The 24955-nt window shown below is 55.0% G+C and overlaps 1 protein-coding gene across 2 annotated transcripts in view; it reads right to left on the bottom strand.

The window, feature by feature from the left end:
• RUNX1 (RUNX family transcription factor 1) overlaps positions 1 to 24737 on the bottom strand; it is a 201267-nt gene extending 176530 nt beyond the window's left edge. For both annotated transcript variants that reach the window (XM_090271643.1, XM_090271638.1), the window contains exons 1-2: positions 24546 to 24737; positions 24293 to 24410 (exon numbers count right to left, since the gene is read on the bottom strand). In XM_090271643.1, coding sequence (XP_090127769.1) covers positions 24293 to 24350 — 58 coding nt within the window. In that variant the 5' untranslated portion in view covers positions 24351 to 24410; positions 24546 to 24737. The remainder of the gene's footprint in view (positions 1 to 24292; positions 24411 to 24545) is intronic.
• Between the last annotated feature and the right edge of the window lie 218 nt (positions 24738 to 24955).

A 24955-nucleotide genomic window follows, 5' to 3' on the forward strand; every position in this document is an offset into this window, starting at 1 on the left:
GGACGGAGGAGGTCTCTCAGCGGACAGTGAACGGCAGGAATCCATCTTGGACCCCTGCCCTGACAGAATATGCCACAGTGTGGTGAGACAGGTCACCTGGCTGTGACAAGTGCATGGGGCTCCACCCCCTATAGCATAGGAGGTGTGACAGCTCCGCCCAGGAAGCAAAGGTAAACACAAAACTGTCAGGATGGCACAGATCATGACAGAGATCCTGGTGACGCAGCTGACCAGAAGCAAATATCTAATCTAAGGAAGCAGCAGATAGGAAATCTTTCTGAGGCTCAGTTCAGAGTTTTGGTTATACGAATGCTTACAGACCTAACAGCAGATCTTAAACAAGATGGGGAAGGAATGAAGGCTAGTCCTGCTGAAATGAACAAAAACCCATACGAAACTAGTGGTGAGGGCAAGAAAACCAGGGATCAAATCAATAACTTGGAATACAGGGAAGGAACAAACAGTCAACCAGCTCAGAAAGAAGAAACAAAAAGTGGGGAAAATGAGGACAGGCTCAGAAACCTATAGGCCAACATCCGAATCATAGGGTTGCCAGAAGGTGAAGAAGAAGAACTAGAAATTGAAAAATTATGTGAAAAAATAATGAAGCAGAACTTCCCTAACTTGGGGAGGGAAATAGACTTATAGGTCCAGGAAGCACAGAGAGTTCCAAAACAACTGGACCCAGGGAGAACCACACCAAGACACATTATAATTAAAATCTCAAAAATTAGGGATAAAGAGAGAATCTTAAAAGCAGCAAGAGAGAAGAGAATTGTGTACAAAGGGGTCCCAATAAGACTATCAGCTAATTTCTCAAAAGAAACTCTGCAGGCAAGAAGGGACTGGCAAGAAATATTCAAAGGAATGAAAAGCAAAAACCTACAGCCACGAATACTCTATCCAGCGAAGCTGTCATTCAGAATAGAAGGGCAGAGAACCTGCTTCCAGGACAAAGTAAAACTGAAGGCGTTCATCAGATCCAAACCACTGTTATATGAAATGTTAAAGGGACTGGTTTAGGAGAAAGAGGATCAAAACTATGAACATTAAAATGAAAACTGTATCACAACAACCAACAACAGAAGCTAGGGAACCGAAACAAAGGCAAACTAAGTAGGCAATGACAGTGGGAAAAGAATTATAGGTGTGGGGAACATTTTGGGGGGAGGTCAGCGGGGAGTGGGAAGAGGGGAAAGGGGAAAGGGAGGGAGATGGTACAGGAATTAAGAAGCATAATAGGGAGTGGAGTAGACAGGAAGAGGATGAGAAGAACTATATGCACAACCAATGGGCATGGACTAAGGGTGGGGGACAACTGGAGGGAAGGACGTCACTGGGTGGAGGGGAACAAAGGGAAAAGAAATTGGGACAATGTAACAGCATAAACAATAAAGCATATTAAAAAAGATAATATATTAACATATGAATACAATGCATTCATATATGTTAATATATCAAATATATAAGTGTATTTGTATAAATTTATATATATATTTATATAAACTTATACCATTTTCTATATTTATATTTTACTTATTTTCCATAAGTAAATAAAAATATATTTAATATAAATTTACATATTTTTATGATATATAAAATGTAATTATGTATGTTGATATTGTATTATACAGATTAACAATTTCTATTATAAATATAATTGTTTTTATGTTAATATAATTAAACATGTTCTATACATTTATATATTAAATTATTATAGATATTTTTCATAGTATAGATAATATATTTTGCATATTATAGATTTTATATTATATTTATCTGTTAATATATCATATATAAGTCATTTTAGACAAACAAATATACATATTTAGTTTGGCACAGGGCTACACTGGAAAAGACTACATTTCCCAGCTCCTCTGGCAGCGAGGGGGCCCACGCGTTTGTTTAGGCTCTTGTCAGCGGGTTGTGAGCAGAAGTGTGTGGGCAAACGTCAGAGCCTGCTCTTACAGGGAAGGAGCAGACCTTCCCCTCTGTGAAGGTGGGGGTGACACTGGGATGCAGCAGCCACGGGGAGCCAGGAGGTCAGAGCCAGTGTCCCATAGGGCAGCCCACTGGGGCAGACGAGGCCCAGCTCCCTGTGATGGGGAAGCTGCCATCCCTGCCAACCCAGACTTCCGAGAGGCAAGCGCGCTTCTGTCTCCCCTCAGCCCCAGGGACTTGGGGTCTCTCAGCAACAGCAGTCAAAGCCGTTTGCTGATACCACACCATGTATGTATCTGCCTACTATGAGCAATTACGGTCTGTCTCAGGTAAGAGTTATCCCAGCATTTGCCAGAAGACTTCACAGAATTATAATTTACTCTCTGCATCTTATTCTTCTAACCCTTCAAATAGTGAGGATCAGTTACATAGCTAAGTCCCTAATCAACGCACTGCCTTATATTAGTGCACCGGGCTGGCTGTATTTTCTGTCTTTTTTTTAACCAGGCGTGGCTGCAGGTTGAAGCTGACTTTCTGAACCCTGCGTAAGTGGCCACAGGCTGATAATAGTGCGTGCTTTGCTCAACCGAGATACCTTGCAACTTTACATGCTATTGCGGGGATGCTGAAATTCTCAGCATCTGGTTGGAACTCCTTTTTTAAAAAGACAAAAATGGCGTATATTCTCTGGAATCATCACAGGGTCTGGAGCACCAGCGATGGGCTTGATTTTAGAGAGAGCCAGAAGCCATTTAAGACTGAGACTCGGTGGCAATATGAGGTGGTTCATGAAACCTGGTAATACTCGTCTTGGTCAAAAATGAGGTGTGGCCTAAGAGGCAGGAGGCTGTTTTACCTGTCTCAGCAATAAACTGGCCCTGGGACAGCTCCAGGAATGCTTCCCATCCTGATGGAGCTGCCGGCGTGATGGGGACTCCCCGGGGGGCCGCTCTGAAGGACACTGCAGTGACAGATGCTAAGCTCCAGATTATACAGTTAAAATCCGACCTGGGGTTTTCTCATCCCAGCCTTTTCATTCACTTACCATAATGTTTACATGAGAAAAGCCCCGTACGGACATTTCAATGAGGTATGCAAAGTAAATAACGAAAATGGTCCTGCATTCACTGGGGCCATGGCCCACTAAGGATCATCTCTGTCCCTTCTGTCCCTTAGTAAGTGCATTCCAAGCTCTCTCTGGCCTGGCCTCCCGTCTCCCATGGGCTCTCCATGCCCTACACCAGTCTTGAGAGACAGCCACCGCTCCGCATTAGGCTGTGCGCTTGGCCACTCATACCCGGCCTCGCTGCCCCGGCTCTTCCTCTCCTACTTCCCAAAGTGTCAGCCATCCTTTGACATGAGTTGTCACTCCTTTATTTCATCATAACATTGACTTATTCATTATTGAAGTCTATTCCAGGATAAGTCAGAGTACACGGGATCACGCAACGGCACTCCCAGCAGGAGAACAGGGCAGGCAGGTCAGCACGCAGCCGTGTGTGAGCTACGAGAAGGGTGAGGGTCACAGAAGTGGGAAGACGGGTTCCCGACGCGAAGAAGAAGGGTGAGGGGCCTGTTCCCCAGGACACTGGCAGGAGAGTGAGCGCATCTGGAGAGCTTTCTAGGGGAGGACATGGGAACATGAGCGGGGTCTCCGGAAATCCATAAAACTAAGGTAGTTCTTACTCACCCAAGGTCATCATTCATTTTGAACAAGGACGATTGGGGAACGCACATGGTCTGTTCTCATCCTCCGATTTTGGACAAAAAAGAGCAGAAGCAAATCTGAAACTCTGGGGAGAGACCCTGAGGATGGCTCATGGGAGAGGCGCCGGCAACGACCAGGCCCCTTCCTGTGGACCGAGCCAGCCGCCCTGCAGCCATTTTCTGAGCCTGGGGATGTTTCTCTCTCTCTCCTTCTGTACGGTTGTTCTTTTTAGGCTCAGAGAAGTCCATGTTACTGATTTGAGAACCTGGCATTTTACAGCTTGTGGGAGACTATTTTCAGGTTAATTCTCAATTACACCCTTTGCCTCGGAGGGTCAAGTCGTTTGGTTTCCAGCTAATACTGTGGTGGTACCTGTGGTTACCCACGGACTTCTCATCTGCTCTGCTTATCTGATAACAGGCAAATGGGGAAAGAGCTTTTAATATCCCCCAAAAGAGGAAGATTGGTAATTAGTTATTCACCGCATGGAATCAGGCCAGGTCAGCTACTCCAAGGAAGAAAACCATCTAGATGGTGGACTTTGGGGTTCCTTTGGCTTTACACAACACTTTGGTATCACAGGCCTGGTCTGGATTGCTTTTTCTGTGTCTCTTCTTTCTTTTTCTTTTTTCTGGCTGGGTCAAAGCCTTACAGACTGTCGAAAAGAAAGCACCGCCGGCTTTTCTTACACCGGGTCATTTTTTACACCAGCTTCTAAATGCCGGCCACATACCCACGGGTACCCGCCCAGGGGGTCTTTGTCGGTCCCTTCCCCCGGCACAGAAGTGAGGGGATCCTTTAGAAAAAACAGTGGGTGAAGTAACTGAAAGACACGCAGCAAGCAACAGCCAGAAACGGGGGACAGGGCTGCAGAGACAGGAAAGGAGGCGGAGGCGCGGGCCCCGGAGCCGCGCTGCAGGGACGGAACTTCTGCAAAAGCCGCGCCGGCGTGTTATCAGCGGCGCGCAGGCCTGTGGTTTTCTCGCTCTCGCAACCCGGCTTCAACTGCCGGTTTATTTTTCGACAAACAGGATGCCTTCATCTGAGGCTGTCAGCATCCCAGGCTCTTAGAGAGAAAGGAGGTAGTGCAACCCCACCCTAGAGGCTGGGCAGGGGCGGGGGTCTGTTTCTAGAGGCTCCACCGGGAAAGCAGCTACAAGTGTTGGGGGAGGGGCAGGAGGTGGGGTGAGACCTGCCCCACCCCCCTCACCCCCCCCCGCAATGGATGGGATTCCACTGGCCCATCTCTGCAGCCTCCCAGCAGAGAGGCCCAAATCATGGGGCAGCTTGGAGACTCAGGAGGATGCTCCTCAAACTTGGATGTGCCTGCAAATCACCCGAGACCTTTGTGACCATGCAGACTGATTTCGCAGGTCTGGCGGGGCCCGGAGATTCTGCAGTCCTGCCGAGGTGCCAGGGCGTGCTCACGCTGAGGCTGGGGCCTGTCCTATCGTTCTCCCCACATTCCTTGTTGGGTGTTCGTGTCCAGTCTGCAAGCCCTGTGCAGAGGGTCCCACATTCCCAGGATCCCGATGGAGGCCCTGCCAGCATTCACTAGGAGATGCATGTGTTCCCGTGGCTCTGGCTTCCCACCAGCTCCCTGGCAAGTGGAAAAGAAAATGCCTCTATGCTCCAGAGAGCAGGGAAGTTCAAAAGCCTTAAGGGGCTTTAATACCCCAACTGGGAATATCTTCAGGAATTCAGGAGGCCCCAGATTAGGTTCTGAGCCCAGAGGTAGTGGGAGAGGGTGAAATGTACCAAACAGGTAAACACACACGCACAAGAACCCCGACCCACTCAGGGCCTCTCCTACGGATGGAAGCGTACGCCTCTTGCAGTAAGATCTCCCGCATGTCTGCATTTTTCAGGAGGCGTACAGAATCAGGAGGCTGTATTTGAATATTCTAGACCCAACTTGATCTAGACCAATGTTAAGATCTTGTGGCATCCACCTTAAAATATGTGCTTTCGCCTCACATTGCATTAACGGCAGGCATGATCTTTGATCAGGGAAAGCAGACTAGGAAATGTTTCGTACGTGAGTAAATCACAAGGAGTCTCAACACCTAGAATGTACGGGTGCCACCAGAGCAGGTGCTAGCTGTCGGATGCAGACATGAGTTCTGCTCAGTTTTGCTCAGCCCAGACGTTTCATGAAGATTTCTCTTTGACTTCATCAAACCCAGTCAGAGGCTTCCTGTTACAGCCTTTCTTCAAGTACGACCTAGATCATTGGGCTCTAAAAGGTGCAGATTCTTGGGCCCCTGGGCCTCTCAAGGACTTCAGAGGGCCCTCGGGAATCTGCACTGTCACCAGCACTCTGGGGGATTTCTACCAGCCTGCCCAGCTTAGGACCCCTGGTCTGCAAATGCAAGCCCCGCCTGCTTGCTGCCGCATTTCAGAGATGTGGTTTCAGTTTCGCTGTGCATGAGCGAGCTGAGGCGGCCCCCACGTGGTCCCTGAGCACCCCGCAAACCAGCCGGCCCGCCTGGCCTCCCCGTGCACCTCCTCTGTCCTCCCCAGCCCTGTACGAAGAGTTCTTCTTCCTCGTTGAGCCCTGCAGAGACCATGGCTTCTCAGGCAACGCTCAGTTACTTTCCTGGTCTGTGATGGCTCTCGTGTTTGGGCTTTTTCCATTCTCGTTTTGTTCACTATTTCTCATACCAGATGGTAAGCTTGCTCCTTGGGGGCTGTTTCATACCCTATGGTCTTTGTATTCCAGGCCACTTTCTAACACAGGATCATGCACGCATCGCCCACGCAGGCCATTTACAGACAGGGCCTTACCAACACGCCCCATGGAGTGTGCTTGACCAGGCGCACTGCGGCGCTAGGGTCCGAGGAGCTGGGCAGGGAAATGGGGGTGGTGGGCGGGGGCTGAGGATCTGATAGAGTGGTTATGAAAGACCCGGAGGAAGTGGAAAAATGAGGCCTGGACTCCAGCTCCTCGTCTGCTGTCTGAATTGGGGAAGGAATTTCTTCTGGGTAAATATATGTTCTATTCTACTGAAATCTAGATCGCCAAGTCCAAGAACCAAAGGATAGGTGTCGCTCTGCCTCTCCTCTCCCAGCGATGGATCTCTCTGGGGGCCTCTTCCCACGGGGGGTCTCTTCCCCCCCTCCCCCGGCCAGCCTCCCCACCTCCTTTTTGCCCGTTGGGAGCCAACCCAAACGCCCAACTCCAAGCTGATGCTGGGGGCAGCTTCAATGGATCACACACGGCGGATCACAAGCATGGGGGTTGTTAGGGACTGAGCCGAAGGCTATGAACGTAGCTCAGCAGTAGCCCTGACACAGCTCGGATTGGTGGCCATGCAACCTGGGTCTTTCTTTACCTTTCTAAGTTCAAATTTCTTTTTTGTTTGTTTGTTTGTTTGTTTTCTTAAATCTAAACTCTGAGCCTCCATGTTTCCACTTTCCGAGTCAGCTTAACAACGTTAGCTCAGAAGGCGCCGGGTGGGTAAGCGGGATGGTGCGCCGTGGCCTGGGAGAAGCAGGCATGCGGGGGCTAGGCCCACAGCCTAGTGCGCTTCCAGTTCAGCCACGTGCCCACTGGCTCACGCTGCTGCCTCTCATCCTTAGCTTCTCCCTGAAGGACTCTCTTGGCCTCTGTGGGAACAGCTTCCTTCTTGGGCTTCAGGTGCATCCCTGTTGGCTACCTGGTCACCCTCCTCACCAGCGTGGTGCCGGCCCCTGACTCTGCTCCCATGACTCCTTCCCCTCATGTCCTCTCTCCAGTGCTCTCTCCAGCCTTGACTTTTCGTGCCGGGTTCCCTTGTATTCTATCTGCCTTCTTCCTTTTCCTCTGACACTCCAAGTTTTTATGATACGTCGGACCACGTGTTAAAGGTGATAGCTCCGTCATCCTCCACATAACACAGAAATTGGGATCCTCCTTTGCAATATTAATAGGCCTGTAATAGATACTGGACCGTGAAAGGCCCTGAGGTCCCCAAGTGACCACTGCCAGTGTCATTTCTAAGACCTTTCAGGGTCTCTGATTACCCTTCGACAGCACTGGTGCTGAAGACATGCACAATTACTTCCCCAGTTCCTGAGGATGGGGAAGCTTGCACTTTCCAGAGAGTAAAACGCCAAGAGGGAGTGAAGGGCAACAACCATCTTGACAACCGTAACCCCAGACGAGGATTTCTCAGCCTCGCCACTGCTCGCATTTTGACCCTGCCAATTCTTTGTGGTGGGGGCTGTCTTGTGCAGGGCAGGGTGTTAGTATCCTTTTTGGCCTCTACTCACTAGGTGCCAGGATGCCCTTCCTACCCCTTGCCACCTGTTGTAACAACAAAAAATGTGTCTGGACATTTCGTGGGCAAAATTACCCCCGTCACTGCTCACCCTCTGCTTCTAGGCAAGAACCACTGATTTAAGAATATGTGAAGGTGATAAGTACGGAGAAGAAAATGGGAAAAGTAAAGAGAAAGGCCTGCTCTGGCAAGAAGTCCCCATATACGATGTATGTGAACAAAAAAGGAGATTGAATAGGCAGGCTCGTGGAAACGGAATTAGGAGACCAAGTCTTTAGAAAAAGTATGAAATTTGCAAAGATAAGAAGGCACTTATTGCGACAGAGGATCCACTAAGGAACATTTCTTAATAGAACAAGAGAATAAGGCCCTGCCTTCACCGAATCCCACGTGACCACAGGCAAAGGTGGGTCCTTTCAGGCAACTGAGGCCCAGGCCTGGCTGAGCGGGATTTAGGTGAAGAGGGGCTCCTGAGGGGATGCTTCAGGGCAGTTGGGGACATGAGCTCCCACGACTGTTCAGCAGAGGCTGACGGTCTCAGGATGGCAGGGGGACACACACACACAATGTCGCCTGCCCAGCACTTCACGGCAGAAAATTTCCCCCTAAACTGAGAGCAAGGGAGGGCTGGGCACAAACTGAGGGGACGCTGGGCCCAGGGGGCTGCACACCCAGTGGACAGTCCCTGTGCCCCCTCCACCTCCCGCGACTTCACGGAGACAGGTAAGACCGAGAACCAATGACAGATCTGCCGTAAGCTACTCATCACACCTCTCTGTTTTCCCACTGATCTCCTTTCCTGAACAGGAGAGCTTGTGGTGGGGTTCCCCACGAAGAAGGGTCTCTGAGCAGACCCCATGCTTCCTGTTCCTTGTTGGACGTCCTAGAGGAGGTAACCCGCGGGAGCTGCCCTGGGCTCCGTTGTCAGTCCCGTGACCGTGACCTCTCCTGGCCATGACATGTATTTTTCCATGTAGTTGTCTGATTTAAGCACAGACCAGTCCCAGGTACAGGAAGTAGCCCTCTGATGACGTGGGGTTTTGCACATGCTTCTTGCGCACTTGCCAAGCCTCCCCAGGGACCCCCATCGGGCTGCCAGCCCGACCCCCTTTGGACAGAAGTGGAGCCAGCCCCGTGCCTCCTGCTCCTCTTAGCTCTCCTGTCCCCACGTCCTTCTTCCCATTCTCGGCTGGTCACAGGAGTGAAGGGGGAGCAAGTCTGGGCATAGGCCCCGTTGCTTGACTCCCGCTACGGCTGTGCGTGTGGAGAGATGACTGTGCCCGCCCCTGCCCACGCCCGCTGGGACTGCCCCACCTCAGCAGGAAGCACAGGCCGCCGGAGCTTCAGCCGTCGATCCAGTCCCATGTCCATCTGTCCACCCGCCCGCCCATCCACCCTTCCATCCAACCATGCCACACTTGAGTGCCCACGCCCTGCCACGTGCTGTGAATAAAGAGAGAAATGAGACGTGAGGTGATCTCCCCAAGCACTCAGAGCCTCTGGAAGGCGACACGTACTTGAATCGCCTTTTCGTCAGTGCCGAGTAGCTACGCGAACTGAGCAGATAAGAGCCAGAACCGGCACACGGTTTTCAGCGTGAGCTACCCACGGGCACCCTGGAAGACTCGGCTCTCAGTGTCCCCCTGCGCCTCCAGGGAGCCAACACTGGGTGCATCCACGTTGGTGACAGGGACGTAGGGAGGCCTGCTCGCCGCTCCCCCAGCACCCCTTGCAGACACATGTCCCAGCCCCTATAAACTTGCACCGTGACTTCCCACGGGGTGGCCGGCATGACCTCGCTACCAGAAACTATGGAGCAATGGAAAGTGGGCAGAGGGTGGAGAGGGAGCCTCCCCGGGGGACGTGAACGCAGCATGTACAAAAGTGACAGTGAACACGCTTTGGGGTTGCTGACATTTCACCCTGAATCCTCAGTTTCCTGCAGGCCCTTGACTCGTGTCTGTTATTTGGTCCTTGGGATTCCCTCTCGTCTAGACTTGCAGGGCTTCGTCCGGGGCAGGCTGGCAGTCCCATCATGCAAAGGGAAGGAGCGATTCAACACCAGGCACTGCCAGGGGTCAGAATCACAGCCATTCGAATTCAGGTTTAAAAGAGGTTAGGGCTCTGCCGACCTCACATCCTGCCACCCTCCCTGTGATGTCCGAATGACAGACTAAGGTCACTTGTCCTGGATTTATTCCCAAGGACCCGAGGGCCCAGGTCACACCCTTTCGAACACCATCCCCTGAGCATGTGCAGTTTTGTGCTTAAGCCCTCAAGACCCCAAAACAGAGTCCCATTCAGCCCTGCTGCTTCCCAGCCGCGTGGCCTTGGACAGGACTCCTGGCCGCTCTGTGCCCCATGTGTAAAAGGACCCGACTAATTGTCCCCACTGTCCAGGTGACGATGATGACAGGGGTTCCTTTTTATAAGGCACGCACAACAGGGCCCAGCCCGTGGTAAATGCCACATAGTAGGGCCTGTCCAACAAAGCTTGACACTCCAACGGTGCTTCCCCATCCTTCCCTCTGGGCTGGCTGCTTTCTTCTGAGTCTTAATCATTGGGTGTCACGACCAAAGCCACCTGGAGGCGTTGTCCTGGGAGTACCTAGTCTTCCCTCCTGTGTCCTAGAAAAACTACTGAAGGTCAAGGTAAGAGGCCTGCTTTCCTCCCGAGAGTAATCACAGCACATAATCATTTTTTTCCTGTGTTTTCCCTTCTGCTCCTCACTGTGGGGGTAATGGCTGATCCCCCTAACTTCAGGACCCCTGGACTGCCAGTTTTTGTGGACAGCTTGAACCAGTATTAGGAGATGGGGGTGGCAGCAGGGGTCCAACTAGGTGTGAGAGATGCACACGTGAGGAGGGTCCCAGTCACCCCCGTGCATAAATGGGAATCAGCCCGAGCGCCCCGGTTCCTAAGGTTTGTCTGGGACAGCAGCTCTCACACAGGAGTGATTCGACCCCCAAGGGGACATGTGGCAATGTCTGGGGACAGCCGTGATCATCACCTCTTGCGGTGGTGCTGCTACTGGGACCTAGCGCGTGTGGGCCAGGCAGGCTGTCACACAGGACAGTCCCTGCAGCAGGACGATCCAGGCCTCAACGCAGGGGGGCTGAGAAACGCTGGCAGAGGTAACGGAGGGCCCTCACTTAGGCCACCGGCGCGGAAGGATCCCAGGCACCGCCTGCCACTGCACAGGGGCGGAACCGGGTGCCGGGCTGAGGCCGGAGCCGAGACCCCAGCCATCCTGCGGCGGCTCCTGGCCCCCGCCGCGCTCCCTGCGCGCACTGGCCTCCCGCTGCCCGCGGGGACATGGGCCAGTCCACGAGGACACATTGGGGCCCGTGAGCGGCTGCGGGAAGGGCAGGACTGGGGTGTAAGAGGAAAAGGGGAAAATCAAGCCGGTGGAAAGGAAGAGCCATGTGACAGATAAAGTCAACTGGAGGGGCCCCGGGTGTCAGGCAGCGCTCTAGCCAGGTCCTCGCCACGGTCCACGGTCCACAAGGTGGGCATCCTCGTTAGCGCCCTGCGCCGAGGAGGAAAGGGAGGCCCAGAGAGGGCGGGCCGTCTGCCCAGGGTGACTCCGCGCGAAGGGCCGAGCTGACCACGCAGGCCGGGAGCCCCGCGCCGCCCGGCCACCGCGCCCCACGTGGGCGAGCCGGCCGGAACCTGGACGCCCCCCGCGTCTGCCTCCTCCCGGCTGTGCGGCCTGCGCTGCTTTCTTTTCCGTTTGTATCAAGTAGGGATGAAGCGCTGCGCTCATTAGCTCCTAAGGCTTTTGATGACAAGGGATGAACGCGCCTGGCCGACCCATCATTAGCCCTTGGCCCACGCGAGTTGCTCTTGTCATTATTTATAAGCAACAAAGTAACGTAATCATGGCCTAACTTGGATGAACAAACCGGGACCCTCCCCGAGAACAGCGCAAAGGACTCACCCCGCTGGGGCCACTGAGCCTGGGGGTGGAGCCCTGCCCCTCCCCTCCCCTCCCCTCCCCTCCCCTCCCCCTCCCCTCCCCCTCCCCTCCCCGCCCCTCCCCTCCCCTCCCCCTCCCCTCCCCTCCCCCTCCCCTCCCCTCCCCTCCCCCTCCCCTCCCCATCTCATTGGGCCTTGACTCTCAGTCCAGAACCCCTCAAGAGGCCCAGGCAGCCAAGGGTCCAGGCTGAACTATGGCGACAGACACCAGGGGCCCCTCTCTATTTCTGCTCCGTGGGACTGCGTGGACTTTGTAAACAACGGGTGTGATCCCAGGCTGATGAGCTTCAGGTGAAACCTGTCCCACCGAGTGGCTAGAAGCACCTGGGAGAGAGGTCATCCCGGGCCCGTTAGCCTGGGTTCGGGGGCCGGACCCTGCCGAAGGACCATAGCCTGACTGAAGGTCAAGTGCAGAGCACCACGGGAAGACGGAAGAGGGGCTGAAAGGGGGCTGGGGCGGGCCAGGCCCCGGGGTGTATAAGTCAGCATGAAAAGGGCTTTTTCTGAGTCACAGGAATTCCCAAAATATAATCTCCAGTGACCAGCACGGAGCTTTTACGTCGCTGTCAGTTGCACAGTCTGAATAAGGAAAGCAACTCTTTTGGGGGAACACAGAAGCCTTTCCAAAGGTGCTTTATTAGTTTATTATTATTTCTTTGGCAGAGAATAATTAGCTTGAGCACCTTTTAATTTGTTCCCATGAAGATGTTTGCATAGTAACAAGTAGGGCCTGGCGGGCTCCCTGCGTGCTCCCTGAGCCGGGGTTTCCCCTGCTGTGAGCTGGCTTTGGGGGAAATGTCGTGAATTATTGTCCCTTGGTCTCGCGGAGCCCAAGGGGTAAGGCAAGGGACTTCCTGTGGCAACTGGGTGTAGAATACTCAGAAGAAAAATGTCTTCTATACAAATACGGTTAAAGAGAAAGCAAAGAAAACCTCACACCGCTGACTTGTCAAAAGCATTCGGGAGCCCCGGTGACGCGGCCTCCTGAGATGGCAGATGCCTCTGCAGAAGGATGGCGGGGCTGCTGTGGAAGGCCCCCCAGTGAGCACGTCTCCAGCTGTGTACCTGGGGCCTGGCGGCATGGGGGGTCCTGTGTGCAGTGGCACCGAGGCCACCTCCTGCCGCCATCACAGCTGAATCACCTGTGTCTGGGTAGAATGGTGATCGCAACCACAGGAGTGAGCAGACCTGAGCGTCTGCTGGGAGCGTCCCTGGCCAGGGTCAGTGCGGCCACAGAGCTCCCCTGGGGAGGCAGTGAGGGATGGGCTTGGGGGGGTTACCTGTGGGGTCATCTGTGCGTTCTTCCTTACGTGGGGCCCGGACACAGACCAGGGCAGGGCAAGGAGACACTGAGGCCGTGATATTTAAGGGGGCCGTCCTTCAAGGTCACGTAAACACAGGGTCAACCTTTCGTGGCCCCGAGAGAGACGTCCCTAAGGTTTTTGGGGGCAACACCTTGCTGCCTTACCCTGTGTCACCTCTGGCGGACCCTCAGCCTGAGTGGTTGGGAGGGCAGGTTCGGCGGGGGTTCCTACCCCCACCCCCAAGCCAGCATCTCCCGTTACCTTGGGAACAGGGTTCTGAGGCTCGCTCCAGTCTGAACACCGCAGGCCGAAGGGAGCATCCTTTGGGGTTGTCCTAGAACCATGTGACTGTCTCCCTTGGGGGATATCTCTGGAGGGGAGGGGCAGTGTTGACACTGACGCGGGGACCCAAAGCCACCAAGCGCACCCAGACAGTCTGCCATAGTGGATGACGCCCAGGCTCCAAGCCACCTCAGGTTCAGCCCTCCCCCCACGGCAGCACCTGCTGTCCAGGGGCCCTGACGAGGCCCTCACTCCATACAGCTCAGCTCCCTGGCGTGTCAAACCGAAAGAAGGGTGACACGCACTCTCCTGCCTCCCGGCGCCTACAGGCTCTGCGGCACCGACGCCGCTGCGTGGACCGGCTGCCTCGTCTCCTGGCCGCGTAGCCGACCTCTGCGGGCCACGCTGCCCTCAGCAGACAGGACTCAGAGCGAGGGCACCTGCCCACGGGCTCATGCGAAGGCTTTAATGAGGCTGCACAAGCAGCCGGCATCGTGCTCGGGCCTTGCCCATGCTGAGTGTGCAGGAAACACTCGATGTGACCACTTCCAGCGTGGGTGAGCTCAACCCCTGCCAAGGGCACGGAGATCACGCCTGCACCGCTACCTGGTGGGAGGGGTGGACCCGGCGCTGCACGCTGCTACCCGCCTGCTTCCGAGCGCAGGTGCAGGGCCGCATTCTGGGCCCAGCGGAGGCTCCTTTCCCGCCCCAGACTCCGCTCCACACACCTTGGTGGCGTTTTGCAGAGTCACCTTGTACTTAGTGCCTCCCTCCAGGTGTCCACTGCTTGGTAGCTCTCACCTCAGGGCCCCTGACAGCCAGCCACAGTGGGGGCCACTGTGCCCACTTCCCAGGCGAGAAACCTGGGGCCCCGCCAGGGCGGCGAGCGGCTCCAGCTCACACAGACGGCGGCGCAGGGGATGGTGAGAAGCCGGCGGCCTGACCGCACGGCCCTGGGCTCCTGCTCCCCCGCCCCGCCCCGGTCAGGCCTGCCCTCCTCCTGGTCCGCCTAACAGACGGCTCACAGGCAAGGACCTGTGGTCCAGGACACACGACTCCCCCAGGAGTGGAGTTTCTCCTTCAACATCGATCGAAGCCTGCAGGTGAAGGAATAAAGGTCCGCTGCTAGAAGTTGAGTCCTGGTTAGCAAGGCAAGGCCCTCGTAGGACTCTGGGGACTTTTCTAGGTCAAACTGAGGTCTTCGTGGAGGGAAAGGAAAAAATAAGCACAAGTTGCAGTTTTAGTTTTTATCTTAAGTTCTATTTTTGGAGCGTGTTTTATAATGCACATACTATAATTATATCACTACAGTAGTGCAGGCATGTAATTTATATATGAATAAATACACACGGCTTTGGGGGCAAGCTGAATAAGTTTTACATACATGCAACATGATCAAAGGAGTTTGGAAATTACTGCTCGCTCCACCTAGAAACAGTTTTTTCACGTTCGGGACATCGTGGGAAGAAATCCCACCGGGTTCTCTAAGGCCTAAGGCATGTGAATTTTGAATGCTGGCCTGTGTGCCTGAGAGAGAGTTCGAGAGAGAGAGAAGATGGGGGGAGGGTGGAAAGGAGGGAGGGAAGAAGGGAGGGAGGGAGGGCAGGCCTTTTATTTTTCCTGACAGAGACCACCTCTGAGCTTCAGAGCTTTGACTCAGAAGTGCCATGAGGACCTATGCCTCTGTTGGGTCCCCATCTTGTACAAAGACAGCGCCATCCCACTTCCCAAGGGCTCCCCTGGAGGCCGGCCACCTTAGCCAAAGTCATCTCTGCACCCCTCTGCATGAACACACACATTTGCTGTCCTCTGGCCGGTCAGATTTCACTGAAGATGCTCCTCAAAACCAACCTGGTTAACCATACAATTGCCTAAGGGGTGCGGCAGGCCCCTGGCGGGTGCTCAGCGCAGGCAGCGCTGGGTTTACGGCTTAGACAGACCTCGGGAGGTGAGCTGGTGTGCAGGCGACCCCGCTCCCAGCCAAGCAGCTCCACGTCCTGTTTGCCCACGGAGGAAGGGTGCACTGGGCAGGGGGGGTGCTGTCTGCTCATTAGTAAGACCCAAGTGGAATCTGCCACCTAAATCCAGTGTCTGCAAAACGCTTGGGGGCGGGAGCGGAGCTGACCCAGGCTCTGGCTGTGATGCTGCCTCTGGGACTGAGCCGCTGAGGGACATGGGACAAGAGACTGTCTCTACTGCCCTGTGTCAAGGAAGTATCTAGGATCGCCCCAGGCAAAACCCCAGAAAAAAAAATATATATATATATATAAAAGTTTATGTACATATAAATAAAGTTATATGGTTTCAGATGCTAACCTGAACTGTATAAAACTATATATAACTACACAGAGAAAACACACCCACGCAGATAGCTTAGAAAGTATGAAACGGGACAGTGTCTCATGGCTCATTTGTTATTTAAACAGATTCACCCAGCTCTCCCAAACAATTCTCTCTTTGTTGTGAGCGTGACCTAGAGGGAAGCCTATGGGAGGCAGGGCTCTATTTTTATTTCTTTAACATGAAGTCACAATGCGGGCTGACGGGCAGGTGAACAGCATTTCCATTGTTGCCATGTGCACCTCTTTCTATAACTCCACACCCTTCGCAGTCCTGATATTTGTTTAAGGTGGTTGAACAATCGTTCCTGTCCCCGAGGGCTTTGAGGGCAGCAGCCAGCCTGCGCTGTACAGACAGCGGGGTCAATGGCAATGCAACAGCAGTGTGAGTTTCTGTTCCTCCTGGAAGTCTGATGTCACCTTGTTCTCATCCCTTCCCGCCGTGACCCACACGCAGGCGCTGCAAAGGGCGGGGACCGGAGAGGGAGAGGGAGAGGGGCTCCCGAAGCCACGGATACCTTTCCCCTTCCCTGTCGTGCGGCCAGACCCTTGCCTGGGTTGGCGCCTATAGGCACGCTCAGATTTTAGAAAACAGACTTGTCGGGTAGGCTGGGGTCAAGCTCAGTGGTGGCTGTTGGTGAGGTGAGGGGCTGCGCCCATGCAGCCCGCAGGTGGGGTGGGAGGAGGGGCTGGGTGCACGGAGTTCAAAGTGCAGACAGAAGCCGTGTACTGAAGAGCAGCAAACTGTGGTCGGCGTGAAAACTGCTGCTGGAAAATGCACCCCGACCAGTGTTCGTAGTTCATCTATGGTGGCCTTTGAACATTTTGTGGCTGTGGTAAAGAATAACATCAAAGGCCGTACGTGTTCAACTTTCTCGCCCTGCACCGAGTGGGGGGAGAGCCGCCCCGAGGACGTGCCCAGCGTCCCTTAGGAACCTGACCTCCGCCGGCGCGGGACTGCGCGTCCCCTGCCTTGTGTTCCCCGTTCTCGCTGCTGTTGGCTCTTACCTTCAGAGCCCTGTCTGGCAAGCGGGCTACTGCGATATTTTCTAGGTGTTTCTTTAGGACCTACTAAAACAATACCTGAAATCCTACACATTTTCGGAAGCAATAGAACGTCGAGGTGGTTCTCCTGGCTACCTGGTTTCTCGCTCACATCTTTTCATTTCGTTCTCTGTCAGAGACCGGAAAAGATTCTTCCTAGGAGCCCCAGGCCTTCTTCAGAGAGGACATCTGGGGGGCTGGCAGAGGCGGGGGAGCAGAAGCTCCGCCAAGTATCAGAGCCAAGCACCTCTCTCCCAACACACTTGGTCTCAAGACTTGGCCAGACTGAGTCCCGGACTTAGATCAGCTGAGCCCAGGCTGCAAGCTGGCAGAAAGGAATATTGGTCCTGAAATCGGCAGAGCCATTAAAGAAGCCCAACTAGCCAACCGAGGTTTCTATGTTTGGTGACCCTAAAATGTCTGGGGGAGCCCACGGCTTAAAAAGAAGCCCATCTGAAAGACACAGAAGGATCCTGAACTGGGAGGCAGGGCAAGACACAAAACCAGCAATTCTCTACGTGAACCCCAACCCTGCCGCAAAACAAAGCCAAAAGCGGACATTATTTCTTATGTCAGGGAAAAACCAAACAGTTTTCTTTTTAAATAAGGCATTGACTTGCGCAGAGCTAGGTCTGCATCCAGACTCAGGACGTAGACAGGGCCGGTAATTACGAAGCAGAAACCATCGGCAACCTGCAGAATTGTGAGGTGTGCATGTGGGCTCTGTCTCCTGGATCGATGGCCACACCTCTGTCTGAGGGAAAGCAGCGTCAGGCCAAGTCAAGGAGGGCAGTGGAAAAAAAGTTTCACTCCAGAAATGCTATAGAAAAGAATTCCCCTTGAAAAAACATTTGAAGGTGTTGGGCCACGAGGTTTTGAGGATCTGAAAGGATGAGGAAGAGAAAGAAAGAAAGAATTTGTAGTTACACGTAGACACGTGGAGCCCGCGGCCCGGGCGTGGCAGCTTGTACAGAGCCGTGTGCTGCTGATGGGGGGCCGTCTGCTTCCCTCTCACTGTGACAGAGCCAGACGGGGGCCTGGGCTTTGACGCTGCCCGTGGGTGTGACTGTGACTCCCATTCAGCCAGCTCCCGGCCGCACCCCACCCGGGCTCCAGCCTGTTCTCAGTACGCCGGGGGTAAGTATCACCCTCCCCACCCTCCCACACCCACCCGTGACTTCCAAGAAGGACTGAAGGAGAAACTAGGAATTTCTCTGCATGTGTTTTCAAAGCACAGCTAACACAGGAAACACATGGGACGAAACATCGCCGGGAAAGCACAGTCTGCCTAAGGACAGGGCTCTCTGTCGCAGCGAATGCTGCACCTTGTCACTGGATGTCCCTTCCCAGCCACCGTTTCCTCTGCTTTCCTCTGTTCTGTGAGCCAGAGAGCGACACCCCCATTGTCCTGGGCACCTTCCAGCCAGCGGCCTGTGCAATGGCTCTGGCCTACGAGATATGGAAGGGCTGCCCTTCCTGCGTCAAAAACAGAGCCCCACCAGGAGCAGGGCTGGGGACTGGCCCTCTCCTTCCTGCCCGGACAGATCTGAGCTGCAGGCCACCCGGCCACAGGGGCAGCATGTTGTCACCGTACCAGAACGGCCTGTCACAGGGCACAGACCAGGGCACAGACTAGGGCCCATGGCGTGGGCCACGGGAGTCAGGGTTTCCCTTCTGTGTGGCCGGCATGGTCCTCACGGACCCACCCCGACGGGAGCCGTGTGCTCTGGGAGCCACGGTCAAAGATGCATCATTCTGATCACCTTCTGGCCACAGGGTGCCCCTCTCCCTCTTGGCTGCTTCTCTCCCTTCCCAGGTATCATCCGGCCTCACCAGGGCAGGGGATAGGAACGAGTGGAGATTCCGGAAGTGGACAGAGCAAAGCCTGTGGGAGCCCCAGGCCTGCCCACGAGCTCTGGGCTGCTCTGTGTTCAGGCTCCCCCACCCTCGCCCCGCTGTGTCCCCTGAAAGCACTTCCTGATGAGGCTCATGGTCTGCAAAGCTGTTAAAGGAAATGCCCCCTGCCCACACTCTGGAGCACCACAGTTACCATATTTTAGGGGGGAAAAGGGCCGAGAAAGACACGCGGCTGGCGGCTTATTTTACTCAGCAGAAAGGCGACCGCAGGGGGGTGGTGGCATCCAGGTGATGGGAGGAGAGACACGCAGGGACGGGAGTTGCAGGGAAAGTGTTTTGCAGGTTTTGACATCTGTGCAGGCACCAGAGCAGCTTCCCGAGAGTTCTCTGAAGAACGGGACTTGGAAGCAAGGTTTTGAGTTGATGTGGGAAAACGCTCCGCATTCGTGCGTGAATTGGGAGGGTAACTATTTCCTTTCAGAAAATAAAACAGTAAAAACTGGCTGCTTCATGTCGCTAAATGAAAACGTGGCAGGCGTGTTTCAGGTTCACGCTCGGAGGCACTCGGGGTCCTTGGACGGGAGCGCTGTGATTCGGGGCCAAGCTCATCGAGGACATCATTCACCCGGTTTACAGAACCCGGAGGAGACGCAGAGACATCGAATGACTCATCTGGGTCACCAGACGTTACCTGAGCAGCTGGAAAGTCTGCCTGAGCGTCCCGTTGCAGGCCTCTGTGCCCTCCCCAGCAAGACCAGCCACCCAGGACACCTGCACCCCGCCCCCCCCAGGCTTGACACGGCACCTGGTCAAAAATGTCGCAGAGAAACGTGGGGATCAGCCATCGCTCTGAGCCCGGAGGACCTGCGTGTGGGCCAGCGGGCAGAAGGGCCTGTTTACCGAGAAGGGCCTTCAGGAAAGGGAATCGTCCCCACGACTCCCCCCCAGACGCCCCTGGGAAGCCTCCTGAGGCGCACTCCCCGTTCGTGCCCGCATTTCACAGCTGACCCTGCTGAGTTACACAAAGCGCCCCCTCTCTTTCTCTGTCTTCTCCACGGACACTTACAAGGGGCGGTTGACAAGTCATCACGTGGGCGGATTTACTCACCACCTGCCCACGTCCCATGGGGGTCCCTGTGCTCTACCTTCGCCCAGGCTGTTCCCCCACTCCAGGGCTCCTCCGTCTCCTCTGGTGTCCTCTCGTCACCCCATCTCCTCCCCCAACCCTGTGCCACCTTCTCCAGGGGCCTGCCTGCTGTCCTCCCAGCCCCCGCGGCCTCTCCTTTCCCAGGGAGGACCGAGTCTGGCCGAGGGTCCTCTTAGCTAACAGAACCCCAATAGCCATGGGACTAGGTACGGCCCCATGTTTCCACTGTGCAACGCACGTGACGCAGGCCGTGTAGGTTGTCCACGCAGCTACTCTAATGGCAGCTGTGACAGAGGAGGAGCCGGAGACCCAAGAGGGGAGCTGCTCTATGCTATTTGACTAAAGCCAGAAGGGGGACGGGACAAGAAAGAAGGCACCCCCGCACGGGCTGTGGCTGTCCCCGCACGGACCGCCTCTGCCTGCCCTTTGCGAGGGGTGGCTGCTCTCCTGGACGCCCGGGCTCTTGCCTCGGACGGATGCCCGCCAAGCCCTGGTTTCTCCAGGGAAGTCTTCATGGGCAGGGGCCCTGGAGCCCCCCCCTCTCCGCCCCCCGCTGCCCCAGCATGACCCCCGGCCTCTCTTTCTCAGCCAAGGGGCAGACACTTCTGGAGCACACGTTTCAGATGTATTCCAAGAAGAGGGGCCTCCTGGCTGCTCAGTGGCTTCCTGCCCTTTCGCTCCTGGGTCAGCTGCCGCTTCTGAAGTTGCTCTGCTCCCGGCAGCTCCCCGGCTGCCCTGGGTGTGGGTGCAGGTGTGAGCCCCCCCCCACACCCCATAGCCCGCCCCAGTGGCACGGTGCATCTTGGGAGCGTTCTGAATTACAGGGACCAGGGCGCTGGAGGAAATGAAGCCAAGCTGGTGGCTTCTTTAGGGGACAGCTTTTTGCTCTTTTAAACCTTAAGCATTTCCAAAGTGCTTTGTCATTTTCAAAGGTTTCTTGGCGTGTAAAGAGTATCGTTATGAGTTTAGACAGGTTTTTCCACACCATCCTTTTCTTAGTTTCCTCATGTGTGGGCCGGGTCAGAGGGCAAAGCGGCATGTCACAGGGGGGCAGGGGGGGCTAGGGGCTGGTTCTACACTCAGGACAGCACCCAGGAAAGGCACCCTGGCCCGGGGGCGGGGGGCACTCGGGTTTGGGGAGATGGCCTGCTTCGGGCTGGACCGTCTCTGCCCCTAAATGTCTACGTAGAAGTCCTAACGCCGAGTATTTCAGAACGTGACCATATTCAGAGGTGGGCTTTCTGCGGAGGTCATTAACTCAATTCGTTTGAGTGGCTGGTGTCCCCCCAAGAAGACGAGGTGAGGACCCCAGGAGAAGACAGCCGTCCACACACCAAGGTGAGAGGCCTCAGAGGAAATCAACCTTCTCAACCCCTCGACGCCTGCAATATGACCAAGCTGTCTCAGGACGCTTAATAAGACATCTGGCCTCGAGAATCACAGGACAATACATTCCTATTGCTGCAACCACCCAGGCTCTGGTACGCGTTAGGCAGCCCCACAAAAATAACGCAGACTTCACACCGTGCACAACACCCAGATTCAGCTACACCTTCCTGGGATCTTAAGCCTTCGGCGGAGCCAGAAATGCCTTCATTCAATGTCTTTCTGAAAATACGGGCAAACTGATCTCACAGGGGCCCCCTTGCCACACCCAGCCTCCGGCGCGCTCTGTCATTCCCGGGGAGAGACGCCCCCAGGCCGGCCGTGGTGCAGCCCTGCTGAGATTTGTACCCGTGGTTCTAGGGACTCGGAGGCATATTAGCGTCAGGCTTCGCGCCGACCACTAAGCCACTTCTAAGAGCGAGGCGAGCGGAGGCACTTTGCAAAGCGACGTCTGAGCCGCCGTTTTCCTCTCCACCTCTGCTACCGCAGCCTTTGGGGCGGCCTGCGGCACCTTGTGCGGGGACCAAAGTGGGGGTTCGGCGAGAGTTTCATGTCGCGAAGCCTGAGCGATCACTGCAGGGAGTTCTGATTCCGTCGCCTGCCCGGGCTGCCGCGAGGAACCGAGGGCGCGGTGCGGGCGCTCTGCGGTAGATCACGCTCTCTTTGCACGCCAGCCTCTCAGACGGCGCCACAGAGGCGGGGCCCCCGCCGCTCTGTCCCCCTGCTTTGCACAGGGGCATCTCACCAAAAGGGAGTTCTGGGCTTTCTTCGGTGAGAATTGCATGAACTGATCAAATACCAACCCAGGGAGAAAACCAGGTGTTTTCCCCTCTTGCTGATGACTGCAGCTGGGAGGGAACACACGTTATAAATGACAGGCAATAGGAAAGGGGGACAGTCCTGGCATGCTGATGGCCGGGCTGGGGACAGGGGTTAGGGATTCAGGGAGGACACCATGGGAGACAGCGCAGGGGCTGTGCTAGCTCCCGGCACGGAGGCAACACCCAACGGGTACTCAAAGCCGTGACGTCTGTCCCCTTCCCAGCTCGAGGGAGCGGTGCTAATCCAGACCATGGAAACCGGCCCGTGAATGGGTCACCTTGATAAACTTAACAGGGAAATTGCCAAGATTCCACTTCAGTTCTCTGAAATTAAATCTCAATATCCTGTTACTGAGTTAGAGATTATAAAGGGCCCTGAGTTTCTTTTCTGAGAGTATGGAATGGAAACACCTTCTGTCATGAGCCCTTCTGCGACGGGCTGGGGGGTCCTAGGACTCTCCCCACACTTCCCCCCTTGACAGCTAACTGCCCCGAGTTCCAGCCTGGGCTGGGCGTATGACTGTCCTTGGGCACAGGACTGTGGGGCTGTGCGCGGGGCCGGCCAACCTCCTCTCTTCCCCGGTGTCTGTGCAGGTCACCGGGTCCCCTTCCTGTCTTTGCTGCCTGACCAGTGAGGGTAGAGGCAGGCCCGCACCCCATGCCAAAACCCAGCTCACTGCCCGGTGAGATGTTTAAAATTCCCGGCCTCGGCCTTCCTGGGTGGGCAGCATAGGAAACGATCACGGTGCACAGGGGCCATGGGGAGCGAGTGAAGGCAGGAAGACCTTGCACTGTTATTCGACAAATATTGCTTCCTTTGCTCTGTTAGCGGCCCAGAGGAAATGCAGCCGGGGAGGGGGCCGTTTGCAGCCTCCCTCCCCATATGTGACTCACACACAGCGCATGACTCAACTTCACTAAAATGTCCTCAGCTGCCAGTAAAGAAGCCCTTGGAAACCCTTTAATTTGGAGCTTTAAATTGGTTAATGACTTGCTTTCTTCTCCTTCTCCTGAGATCCTGCCCCACCACCCCCTGTGCGCGCGCGCGCACACACACACACACCCTTTTGTCAAGTGTTTGAATTTCAGGGACCCAGAGACACAGAAAGCCTGTGGCATTCACAACGGCGTTTGGCCTGACCAAGGGGCCAGCAGGCCTCTGCATTCCCTGGCTCTCTTGGCTGAATGAATAAGTCATGAGTCACAGATACTATTTGGGAGCGCGCGTGAGTTTGTAGGCAGAGAATGAATTACCCCCCAACCCATCGGCGTCACCCCGGCTCTGCTGAACCATCGAGGCACACTGGGCAGGCTCCGGGCAGCCTGCACGCCCTGACACTCCGCAATGACTGTGACATTTTTATTGGCTGAAGCACCCAAAGATACACCAAATGAGCATGCATGCTCACACATGTGCACACACACACACACACACTCACAGCTCACCTCTACAGCTCTGCACACTTCCGGGGACTGGCTGAGAGCACAGACAGATTTGCCACCCTAGCTGTTCCATTAGGAAGCCTGCAATCTAATGACTTCGGGGCAACAATGCTTGGCTCAGGGAACGTCTTTATTGCTCTGTGAGAGAGATCTCCCTGTGCCACAGAACTGGCTTCCTCTCGCTCTTGAAAGATGCCGGCTGCCTCTGCACCGAGACCACAAGGAACAACACACAGAACCGCAGCCCGGTGCTTCCCGCCCAGATCCATCAGCCCCGCTCCTGCGCTGTCTGTATCCCTGGTGTCCTTGGCGGGTCCCATGCCTGTCTGTGAGCCTCTGCCCGACGCTGGCCCAGCCCTGCTGGCCGCCAATGCAGGCGGCTCTATGCCCGGGCAGGCTGCGCTGTGGGCCACAGAGCACGCTGAGTTCAGGAGAACGCAGCCGTTGTCACTCCGGGCGAGGGACAGCAAAAATAAAACCAGGGAGCTCCACGCAAGCCGTACGACCCGCAGGACTTTCACCGGGGGCAGGCCAGCTTCCTTGCACTCGCCAAAGCTCTCACGCACCGACTAACACTTCAACAGCTTAACTGTTTATTCAGACGTTTCTGAAGAGCTGTTGTCTGATGAATAAGTAACCCAATAGCCTTGTAATCATAAGCCTGAGTTTGAGGTCCTCCCCCCCGGACAGACAGGGAACCGGCCGGCGATCCGCACTGAGCTACCGCACTCTCTGCAAAGCTGAGCAAAAGCAGATTTGAAAGACCGGCATGTACTCACCTCTCATGAAGCACTGTGCGTACGAAGGAAATGACTCAAATATGCTGTCTGAAGCCATGGTTTCCTCCTGCAAAGACTCCCTCTTCTGAAGGCGGGGGGGTCGCTGATTTCTTCTTACCTTGGGAGGGAAGACCAAGAAAGGTCATTGTCTGAACCTCTCCCCCCCCAAGACACGGCTCCCTACGTCTCTTTTGTTGTTTTTCTTTTTTCCCTCGACACCTCTGGGGCTCCCCAAGTCCTATGAAAAATGTACCTTTGCGAAAACAGATATTCAAATTGTTAAAGATGAGAAAAAAAAAGCGGCGTCTTGGCTGTGGGTTGGTGAAGCTCGCCGCCCTGCGAAACCCTGTGGTTTGCAGCCCTTGTGACTCGCCCTGCCTGCTGACCACCGTGCGGCGGCGCGTCCCGCCGCTGCCAGCCTGCCCCACTTGTGGTTCTGTGGTTGTTTATGGGCCCAGAGAAGTTTTCACACAACCCAAATTACAAATTTAACTGTTCCCCTTTCCACAGCTCCTCTTAATTGGTTCTTGCCAATCATGTGACTCCAATGAGGTCAATTTTTTTTTTTTTTTTTTTTTTTTTTACTTTCTGAGCAATGTCCTTCTTCCCCTCCACCTGCCTCCTGCTGCTCCCCGCCCCCCAACCCCACCCGGCTGTGCAAGG

The sequence above is a fragment of the Furipterus horrens genome, unplaced genomic scaffold (genome assembly GCF_987537825.1).
Source record: "Furipterus horrens unplaced genomic scaffold, mFurHor1.1.pri manual_scaffold_1, whole genome shotgun sequence".
NCBI classification, from domain to species: domain Eukaryota; kingdom Metazoa; phylum Chordata; class Mammalia; order Chiroptera; family Furipteridae; genus Furipterus; species Furipterus horrens.